This window comes from Belonocnema kinseyi, chromosome 8 (genome assembly GCF_010883055.1).
Source record: "Belonocnema kinseyi isolate 2016_QV_RU_SX_M_011 chromosome 8, B_treatae_v1, whole genome shotgun sequence".
Lineage (NCBI taxonomy): Eukaryota > Metazoa > Arthropoda > Insecta > Hymenoptera > Cynipidae > Belonocnema > Belonocnema kinseyi.
In genome coordinates this window covers 129,204,521-129,216,354 of record NC_046664.1, presented here as the reverse complement: position 1 = coordinate 129,216,354, position 11,834 = coordinate 129,204,521, and the positions used below count along the sequence as shown (strand labels likewise).

Below are 11,834 nucleotides of genomic sequence, written 5' to 3'. Positions count from 1 at the left end.
ATTCGTCGTTTCATCTATTGTTCAGATGTCGCTTTTTCAAGAATAATTCTTACAGTGACAATCAACACGGATAATTCACAGTAGCTGCCTCAATAATTACACTAGTTGCCGATTTTTGTAAAATTTTCGAAAGGGCCTACGTTCACAGTCCAGATTTCGGTAATTCAGTTCGCATCTCGCAAGTGTATTTGCATTTGAACATCAACTTAAATTAATGTGGATAATGGAACTGATCTCTGAACTGTCAACGCTGAACCTAGCGTAACGGTGATTTAACTTTAAATTTTGACTTTTCCGTCAAAGCGTTATATTTTTAATGAGAATTATTTAAATAATATTATTTAGGGTACAGTTCCAAAATGCGAATACCCCCGATTAACTTGAAACTCACTATGCCCATGTATTTTGGCATTCTGATTACATATATGATAGTAAGAATAAGCGCAAAATTTATTTTGAATGTTGATAATTATGAATAAATTATAATTTATAAAAGTAAAAAATCTCATATTTTTGCGTTGATTCCAGTAAATAATAAAATATGTTTAAAAAGCTGTAACTAATAGTTTTAGATCATTAAAAAATACAACTTATATGTAAAACACATTGTTTTACACATATGTTTTTTAGAAGAAAAAAAAAATGAAAACTTTGATAAAAAGTGTAGAATTTCTTTATCTAGAACTTGCGGCATTCTTGTTATTACTGATTAGTAGTAATAATACATTAGGATACAAGTGGGGAAATAGGGACTTTGCCAGAGTGTAGTGTTTTCAGTACGATACGAAAGCGATTAAGGAAAAAAAATCCATTGCAAAGAAAACCACTGAAAAATTTATATTTTTATTCTTTTTCCACTTCAAGAATTGTTCATAAGATTTACAATATTTCTCTTGGACTTTTCCGTGAGAAGATTCGATGCAACGTCGTATTCCAAATCTTCACTCGTTTTGTCAAAATATGTCAACAATCAGTGAAGGCACACCCTTATTGACCAAAATTGATATTTCATAAACTATTGGTCATACAAGGTTCGATAAGGGGTTATTCGGTGGCTTACTTTATCATGTAAAAATCATCCTTAATATATATTTACGTTGTAAAATTTAAAATTTACGTGTAAAATTCTTGTGCAATTTTCAGTTATTTGTTAATTTAACAAGAGAGGTTCTACTCTACTCTGCTCTTGGTCACCTGAGATTCAATATTACGTCTATCTGAACGCTTTTTGAAAGTATAGGGTAAACTGGCCTCTTTGAAACAAAGTTAAAATGTAGGGTGTTGCTTCATCGATTTTTTTGTATTTTATATGAATATGAAAATGGGATTCCCAAAAGTGTGAACATTAAAAGAAACAATAAACATCCAAATATTCCTTATTTCTAATTTTACAAAGGGCATTCTTTACCACAACAGCATTTCTATAAAAAACTGAAAGTAAAACCAGCTCTAAAGGCACTTAAACCGAACTAAATAACATGTTAAAGCTTACATTACGTTAAATTACATAAATCCAAAATAATGATCAAAGTAAATGCAAAACTTCTTTAACCTTCCTTACATGTTTAAAAGAAATGATACAATTAAATGATCGCCATCTTTTGTAAACAGTTTTTATCTTTCCAAGCCAACCACTGCTTTTTCATGTTATTATGGATGCTTGTTTAATTGTTTTTTATAAATATTACGCTAAATTCACTTCATGTACATTACATTTTTTAATTAATAGCGTTTACATTGCCTATTGTCGTCACATATGCTTCTAATGTTTAGGTTGCTGAGTCGTAGAAAAACAGGTCATATTGCTTTGAGCAGATTCACGTGATGCAGGATTCAACCGTTTTTTTTACGGCATCGCGGGCATATGGAATGTATGATAATGAATACCACGTCATTGACAAGGATTGTAGAATTATGAAGAGTAGAGCGAGTCCCGGTTTATGCAACTGCAAGCAAAATAAAACACGATTGGTAATATTTTTCTATATTCAAACTTCAGGATAAAGCGCCTCTCAGTAAAAAATTCCCGGTTAAAATATTTTTCTCTAAATTTATTAAATTTTCAACAACAACATTATACCTTAGTCTATTTGACACATTAAATATTGAAGAGTTCTCAATCCAAAATATAACAACTTGACGAATTTTCAATTGTCTATTTTAATAGTTGAACTAAATATTTTTAAAAATCGTTAAAAATTACATTATATTAAAATGTAAATATTCCAAATTAATGAATCTTCAATTTTAAATCTTAAAAACGTTAAAAATTGAAGAATTTCTAATTGTAAATATTCAAAATTGAACTATAAAAAAGCGCTCAAAATTACATACCTTTACCATGTACTTATTGAAAATTGAATAATTTGGAATTCTACATTTTCAAAATTCAACAATTGTCAATTGAAAATCTTGGAAATCGTAGAAATTTGAATTTGAAATCCTTTCCAGGAATTGTTTTTAGCGATGAAAGTGGCCAACTCTAATGATTGGGATTTACAATTCATATCCTTATTATAGGTTTAAAATATCGTGATATATATAATACTGTTTGATTTATAATTTATAATGAAGATGATTTAAAAAATATATTTAATTTTATAATAAATCTAAACTAAGGATATGAATGGTAAGGACCAACACTAAAAAATTCGACTTTATAAGCTAAAGCTGTAGGGGCGGAAAATTTCAGGAATTGCGGACTTATCGGATTCTCCCTCTAGTAGCACGATATTCGGTCCGCGCATGCATAAATCATGGGCGCAAAATCATAAGCAAAATAGCACACGTAGTGGGAGAAACACAATTAGTGTGCGTGTCGTACGTGAGATGAAGTTTTAAGAGGAGTGTACACTTATCGGACTTGCACTGTAATTGGAAAACAATAATAATGTTCTAATTTTGGAATTTTTAATATTTTAATTATACTAAAGGATTAAAAAATATTATTATAAATTCAAATGATATTTTGCTCAAAAATGGCCTGATAGATTATCGTACAGTTGCTCTTTAATTGGCTCTAAAGATGCAAAACAACTTTTATAAAAAACAAAATCCCATCTGCAAATAACTATATAAATTAATGAAAATTTGAAGTACATATTTTTTATATTACACGAAATTTCTTATTTTACAATTTATTAATCCAAATGTTAATATTGGGCTAACCTTCAGTAGCAGTCCTGCCCCTATAATTCTGGCTCGAGAATATTAAATAAGAAAATAAATATTATAAACCTGTAAGGCCGTTAAAAAAACATTTTACTTTTATCGTTGCATTACATATAGGTTGCGTAATATCAATCACCAGATCGAAACAGTATTGTTCACAAGTTTTCCTGGATCTGCAATCTGCATTCTACATACATCGGTTTAAATTTTCAGAATTATAATTATTATTAAAAACTTAAAATGCCTTTTTTCAGTCGCATATTGGATTTTCGTCAATCGAAGTCGGTTTTTCGGCACTCGAGGCATGTCCAATGTTTGTGCGAAATAGAATCAAATTTTTTTGCAAATGCCTAGTTTTAACCTATAGGAATCAATACTCGGTTTCTAAAATGCGCTTTAATTTTACTTTCATGAACATTTTTTTATCTTTACTTATTTATGCAATTTTAAGCATTCTGTGTCATCAGATAGAAAACAGGAACGCATAGAAGTGATAGTGTTTAAATGACGACTCTGTAATATTAATTTATCGTACTTACTCCAATTGCAGCATAAAGTGTCATTCCTATGCAGACGAATACAAAAATTGTGGCGATTAACCTTGTAGATGCAAACATTTTCTTGAGTTGATTCACTGGTCCCATGAGGAAACATGTACTTGAAAAATAAAAAAATTGCTTAACAAGATAAAAAACTGCGTTTCAAATCTATCTGATCTAAAACACTGATACATTGTTTAAATTTTAATTTTCCGATAACACATTCTAGTTACTTCTTATAGAACTTCTTTCGCAAATTGCGAATACGTTGACAAAAATCCTCTAGTATGTCGCATTTTGGACAAATCGTGACCAATAAGTAAAAAAATGCGTTTCAAACACTTCCTTGGAAGTCCATAATAAAATAACGAAAGATGCTAAAATATTCGATGGGGGCTCAAATGAAAGTTGAAAACTTACCAGCACATCTATTACTGTCCCATTTGATAATACAGATAACAGGTATTCTCACATAGTGTCAGAGTGTTACAAGTATACCAGGTAACATTTGTCACACAAGAATAGTCACATTCCAATCAAATTTGTTTCTATGGGCGGATATGGACCGTGACTGCTTTGAGTGAGAATTATAATGTTACTAGTGAAATTGTACACGGATTTACGGGAAAATGCGACTGGCTATAGGATTTTCGTTAATGGATTCCTAATCTGCTTACTTATAAAATTATATTTCACATTACAATTAATTAACACATAGAAGAATAATACATTTAAAGAAAATATAAAATAGGTTGTAAAATGTGTTAATAAGTAGATTGGAATTAAAATTTCTGTATCATGTTTTGGAACGAAATAAGTAATTCGAATAAAAAATTGGCTGTTCGACACAACATGGAATCAAGTTCAGGTGTGTTTGTACAAAGAATCAGGTTCTAGTTGTTCTGTATATGGACTTGAGTCTATTTTTAGAAAGCTTGAGTTTTTTCAATGAAATAAATAAATATACTGTGCTGCAGAATTAATGGAGTATTTAAATGTTCTAAAAAATAGTGAATATTGTAGAGAATCTCAAAAAACTTTTGTAACGTGCTGTGAAACTGAAACCTGATTCTTTATATGGACTAACTTGAACTTGATTTCATATTTTATAGAGCAGATGAAATTTAATTAAGTATACATTTTGTTGGAAAATATAAATAAATCAAAACTTTGAGAGTGTACCTTAGTATAGAAATAATGTTGCCAAGAGTATAAAATACGGCAAATACTGATAATCCCTTATTTAAGAAGAGAGCAAACGATCCGAGAAGTGAGCAGAGAATACCGATCACAAAACAGATCGCAAAGCCCTTTATTCTCGTCGACCAACTCAAGGTTGATGCGTCCATTACCTGTAAAATCATGCATATCATTTAATTTAAATGAAGTACAAGAAATTATTCAATATGTAAATTGAAAACAATGCTTTTTCAATACAATGTTTTTAACAAACATTACTTGCATCCAATATATCAATATAAATTGAAATAACTTATCGAATAGTAAGTGGTTAGGGAAGATAGTTTTAATATACTTTAAAAGAATTTTTCATTTAAAATAAGAAAATTTAACCCTTGTGTGCACACCCAACTTTATCCACGTCGTCCGCACACCCAGGGTACTGTGTAGCAACCTCTCTTTTTCAATTTTTTAAATATATATGCGATACAAATCTTCTTTTTTTTCGTTTATTCCAATAAATCAACATCAGAAGTGCCAGAGGCATTTTTAAAACAATGTACACACTGTAACTCATTTAAAAGGAGAAGCGAAGGTGTTGCCGTGAGTGGGTACAGCCTGCGACATCGCTGTAGTCAGTGCAAATCGTCGTTTTCGGTGGTGCGGATGTGTAAAAACAGATGCCAAGAATGTGAACAATAAAGGTTTTAATCATCTTAAATTTCATCTATCCTATCATTACTCAATCCACTTCACGTAAATAAGTCAAATATCTTAATAAAGAAGTTATAATCCACTCAAAATTAAATTTTTTCTATGGTGGATATCCTGGTACCCTGGGTGTGTCCACTATGAAGATGTACTTAAAGACGATTATTTTTGCATAAAAAAAAATCTTGAATGAACTATATACACGATTCGCTTAAAACTGAACCAAATGAAAATGATCTGGAGGCCCGAAGCGGATTTTTTTTTATTCCAGTTACAAGCAAAAATGTTCAATGGTGGGTACACGGGTACCCGGGTGTGTACACAAAGGTTAATGTTATGACAATTTAGCTATTATCTACTCCATAATTTACCACTGCCCTGCGTAAAATAAGACTGAGAACCCTGGGGAAAATGTTCTTTCCACGGATACTTCAATTTTGATACCCATACCCATTCTGTGGGAAAGGTGAAGGTGATAGAGAAAAAGAGAGGAGAAAATACCCCTTTGCTTGAAAATTTTCTTATAGTCTGATTTTCTTCGGATTTTAAGATTTGCATAACTCTAAATTCTTCTTATACAAAATGTGAAAGTCGAGTTTTTTCTTTATCAACTAAAAGGCTTGACATGCTTCGTTCTGTCTTTTTAATATGTTTTTTATTGTCACAAAGCGGAACCGAATTCTTCTTTTCATCTGTTAAATCATCAAATTACCCAAGGGGCAATACATTAACAATTATGTTTATCTAACATGTAAACTGTTTAATCAACATACGGATATGACGAGGCGTTTAGCGTGCATCTCCCTCAAAGATGGATGACAGAAAAGAGCAAAAGAGACAATGATATAGCGGGTGGAAGTGGAAACAGTCGAATAGGGAGCAGAAGGATAAAAAAGGAAAAACGGAGGTGAATAATTGAGAGGAAGAAGAAAAACAAGAAGAAGAAAGAAGCAGGAAGAAGAGCGAAGAAGGAAGAAGCAGGAGAAACAGTATGAAGAAAAAAGTAGGGAGTGATAAAACATAACTTTAAAGGCAGAGTCAATAATGTTAAACAAATACAGTAAAGTGCAAAGTTTGAAATTAAGTGGAATGCAGAGTAGGTCACATAAATAAAGTTTAAGCACAGTAAGTACAAAGAATAAAATGAAACGAGGCTACAGAAAATAAATGAAAAGTTTTAAAAGTTGACGATGATGTAATTTTTTTAGGTATGTTGGTAAAGAGAAGAAATGGAGGGCGATAGAAAGTAAAAAAGTGGGAATGACTTAAATGGAAGCTTTTGTTCTACAAATGTGAAAACAAGTGTTTTGTCAATGTTCGTATTTTCAATCGACTAGGCCAACCTAATTTCAACACCAGACATTTATAGCGAGGTACGCTATTCGCGAACGGGAAAGGAAGGAACTGTCGAGTGGACGTGACAAATAAGCGGGAGTGTCAGTAAAAATTGACTCCACCATGGAAAATCGAACTGTACATTAGGGGAATTATGAGAACTGATCCTATATATGGTGCAGGTATCACAGATTACAGATAAAAAGAAATTTCAAGGATTTAATTGCCTGTAAAACTTTAAACGTGTTTTTCTACAAACAACTTTTTTTAAATTGGGAGGACCTATTACTTGAACACCGTTGCATGGATCGATTTGAAATTTTGACAGTAGCTTCACAATTACATTCTCTGTGGAAGTACTTAGCCATTTTTTGATGCTGTAAACTTTTTTTTTATAAACAATTTTTTGCTCATTTTTTTGACAAAAAATCCGTTCATTTCTTCAAAAGTGCACTATTTCTAGAAAATTTGATTTTAAAAAACGCTACGTAGTTCTACAACCAATAGCATATAAATTATACATTTTTCTGGTTTGTCGTTCCAAGTCTTATATTTTACGAGAAACCCATCCCACCTTGAAACTCTTTTGAAAAAAGACGATTTTAAATAGCTTTTTCGACGCCATTTTGGATCAATATTAAAATTAAATTTTTTTTTCATTCCTCAATATGTGTTAAATAAACCCTCTAAAACGAAATCCTATTACTTTTTTCATAATCCGAAATTAAATTGTCAAAGTTAGGGATTTTTCTATCGCTAGAGTCCATTGAGGGGAGTTCGACTCATTCAATACATGATCGAGTTCCAATACCAGTTTTCTACTCAGCTTCGGAGGTGGTCGTTTTCTGAAATTAAAGGGAGGTATATAGTGCTGTAGATACGTGGTGACTCGGAAAGTCTCTTAGGACAACTGATTTAAAAATCAAATGCAGTAATTTTAAATTTAAATAATTAATAACTTAGAATTAAAGAATAAAAAAGTCTTACAAATAAGGAAAGTACCTCATATTTTGTTTGAAGAAAGTTGGAAATAAATCTTCGAAGCCAATAATTTCATGGAAAATAGGTTTATTCCGAGAAATTCTAAAATTTTAATCCTTGAATCAAAATTCATTTGTAACAAAAGTTTTTTGGAATAACATTTTTTGATATAATCATTAGAAAAAATTTTGTACATAAAATGTTGGGTAAAAATGGGTTAAAATTTGAAACAAGCTAATCAATTTTGCTAATAATTTTGTCTAACTTATTATCATTAACATTTCAGGAAATTATTAATACTTTATGAAAAATGATAGTTTATTATTATATTTTGTTGGGCATTTGGAACAAATAAATGCCTTCCATACTTTAGTAACATGATTTTTAATTTTGATTTTCTTGAAACAGGATACTTCTTTCCGATGCACAATTTTGTATTCTTATTCTGTATCCTAAGATCTCAGGAACAAGTTCATGTTTTTGTGAAAAACTAAAAATTCTATTTAAAAAATCACAAATTAAGGCAAATTTTAAAAATCCACAGAATATATATTTACGGGAGTAGTTTAATATTTTTACATTTACCTTTATATACCCTTTTAGAAAACCTGATCGAAATTTTATATCCATGTGAGTAAAGTCATTTACACATTTAGTATATTGAATTTAGTATTCGTCGAGTATATTCTTATTTATAATTAAAGTGCAATGTCCGGGTGAAGTTTTCTTTACAATTCATTGTATATATCCGAATTTTAACGCGAGAACCCTGCTTTTAGGTCAAGTATGTTAATTATTCGCTTAATTGAACTTTTCCACTTAAACCCACTATAATTTATGTTTAACTACAAACAAAATTATACTTCATTCTATGATCCAACGGGAACTTTAGTTCGCAAAAATGCGCTAAGTTGCATCTTACAGTAATCAGTGTCATACAAAGTAAACCTTCCTGAAAACCGTTACCTCTCAGTTTTAACAGTTGCAGATATAAAATCTACTTACTGTAAATTCTATTTCTAAACAAATTTAAAAAGTTCGAATCTAAACGCAAAGTACGTAATTCTCATAAAAAATATTAATTGTATATCCCGCATTTGTGAGAGGAAACTCAGCAAAATTTTCAACTTTAACAAGTTTATTGCAATAGAGAATTTAAAGGCATTTTTTATTGAACTATTTAATTCCCCAGAAATACAAAATAAAAGAGGCAATTAAAAGCTCTACACTATATTACTGTATTGCCATAAGCTCACATTTAATGTATAAATTTTTATAAATTTTGAAGGGCAATGATTTCAACATTTTTTTAAATATCAGCTTACACTTTAAAAGAAAATCTCAAAATTATTTGAAATGAGGATCTTTAAACACACATGAAAAGACTTTTTCTAAATGATGCGCTTGCGCTCTTTAAATAAGATTACTCTTTCTAGTTGTTGCGCGGGCACAATTCATGCTAGATTACTTTCTATAACTGTTGCGCTTGCGCATTTCGATTCAGAATTACTTTCTATGACTGTCGGAATCGTAACATCAATTTATTATGATTACGCATTTAAGAGAATGATTGTGAATAGTAAATAGTTATTGCATAAACTCGAAGTCATAAATTGCCATAAATAACTGATAAAATGCTATAAATGACCGATTATTTACCAAAAATTAATGATTATTTTGGAAATTTTTGGATAACTTAATTTTTCCGTAAATTAACAATTTTCCAGTAATTTTCGGAAGCTTTTGGATTTCTTCCAGAAAAATTTGGATTGTTTCCAAAACGTTTTGGATGTCTTAGATTTCTAAATGTGCAACAGGTGCTGAAAGTAGACAGTAGCAACTCTTATGAAGTTTACAGTACTTGCCATCGGCTTATCTTTGGGTTGTTTCTGGCTCGTCTTCAGCTCACCTACAACTCCCCTTCGATTCGCCTCTGGTTCATACAACAATCTTCCAAATCGTGTAAAACTGCCTAATTTCCAAACTTTTAGCACAATATACTATTACCTGTATTTGTTTTGACATAGCAAAAGTCCTATATGTGAAAATAAAACTGTGTCCAATTAGGTTCATCTATCAACATATCATTTTGTTAGATAAGGCTATAGGCTTGACACGTGCAAATTCCTTATGGTTGTTCCACCAAATAAACCATACATTTTCGTATAAAATCATAGAAACTTAAAAAAAAGAAGTATTTTATAATCATTGTTTAAAAAAATTGAATATGGCCATTGGTCAAGTTATCTTCTTTCCAACAGTGTCATCTTCATGGATGGCTATCGCTAGCAAAGGGAACCCTGTGGTGGTCCTTCAATCTATTTTACAAGTGTTTCTATGATCTTGAGACATCAAAATATCTCGAAAAATACGCATCGACCGAAAAAAATGTTTGCAATAAAAACTTTATATTTTGAGGGGGAAAAGCAACCACGAAAAATTTAACCCACACCCTATTCCAAATTTCTTATTGCAGATTCAGATTCGCCGTACAAAAAGGCATGCGTTTTATTTGAATTTTCTTTTATTCGCGCCAAATGGCGCTGCATTGCCGAAAAATGATACTGTTCACTATTAAAGGAATGCGCTTCCAAACGAAACATATAGTATAGAAGACAAAGGGTCGGTTTATTTGGGTTCATTCGTACGGCTTGGTTTGTTTGGGTTCGTTGTCTTACTTACGCTCGCTTTTATTGGATTTTGTATGTTAGATAGTCAGTTCCACAAGAGCGTCGTCACAATTTCTTCTAAAGAAAAACATATTGATGAAAATCACCATCAGAGTTTCAAAAAAGAGTATTTGAACTGTGATGCATTTATCTTATATGGCGTTCAATCCCCACGATTGTCGATTATAGCTTGGCAGTGTCGGGGCATGCTTACCACCAAACTTTCGACCATAGTCTAGGGTAAGGATATTCAAATGTCACGCAGTTCTCGAGTAAGCTTTTCGATGTTGAAGACACGCTTATCCCGAAGGTTCTACTTCATTGTAGACTACACATTTAATATGAGATTTGCATCTGGCGATTGCGTAAGTCAGTTCCAGACAGTAATTCATTTTCCTCTTTCTACTGGCTTATAAAATGGCTACGGCGATTTAAGTCATTGTCTTCCTGAAGTAATCATTGTCTATTTACTTGTCCAAACCACTTTTCTGTAGACTTTATCAAAGCCGTCTGATAGATTTAAGCACCTTTTCAGCGTTCGGGTTATCAGTGAACATCTGCATCACGTACAAACACAGCTAGTAGAACCAACCCCACACATTGATCTTTACCGGATGATTAAGGCTGTGTTGCACAAATGATAGACCGCATGCGGACCATGCACGTGGTGTACGAACCCAAGCCCAGAACAGTGACTCATATTTGAACACAACGTTCGACCAGTAGCGTTAGATATTTTCGTTTGCCCATGTCAGTCGCTTTTCAATTTGTTCCGGTTGTAAGAACGGTTTCAGCACCATGCTCTTCTATTCATAGCCAGCAGATCTCAAACCGCGTTTTATCGTCTGTAGCCTTATATTTACTCCGTCTAGTGAACAAACTTTTCGGGATTGCCGCAAATTATAGGTGGGGTACTTCTCCAAAAGCTTGACAATCATCTTATCCTCCTTTTCTTTGGTCACACGCGTCTTACCCCTTCCTGGCAAATCGTCAACGTTTTCTACCTCTTTATACCACTTTATTCACTTCCTTACAAATTCCTTTTACTTTCTCACATAGCACGAAACCGGTGTGAAAGTTCATTTTGGGTCCTTTTCGATGCGTGCACACAAACACGGTTTCGAATCGACTCGCGTAAGCTACACTCATTGCTTCACAAACTTTATATCAATTACTTTCAGAACCGATTGACATTTTGTCAATAGGCGCGAAGTAATTGGAGACAGAATATTTGGTTTCACAATGACGG

At 31.9% G+C, this 11,834-nt stretch overlaps 1 protein-coding gene across 4 annotated transcripts in view; it reads right to left on the bottom strand.

The window, feature by feature from the left end:
- Positions 1–818: 818 nt before the first annotated feature.
- Positions 819–11,834, bottom strand: part of LOC117178228 (vesicle transport protein SFT2A) — an 80,233-nt gene continuing 69,217 nt past the window's right edge. For all 4 annotated transcript variants that reach the window (XM_033369542.1, XM_033369545.1, XM_033369543.1 and 1 more), the window contains 3 exons: positions 4,893–5,062; positions 3,711–3,828; positions 819–1,946 (listed from right to left, as the gene is read on the bottom strand). In XM_033369542.1, the coding sequence (XP_033225433.1) occupies positions 1,818–1,946; positions 3,711–3,828; positions 4,893–5,062 (417 nt within the window). In that variant the 3' untranslated portion in view covers positions 819–1,817. The remainder of the gene's footprint in view (positions 1,947–3,710; positions 3,829–4,892; positions 5,063–11,834) is intronic.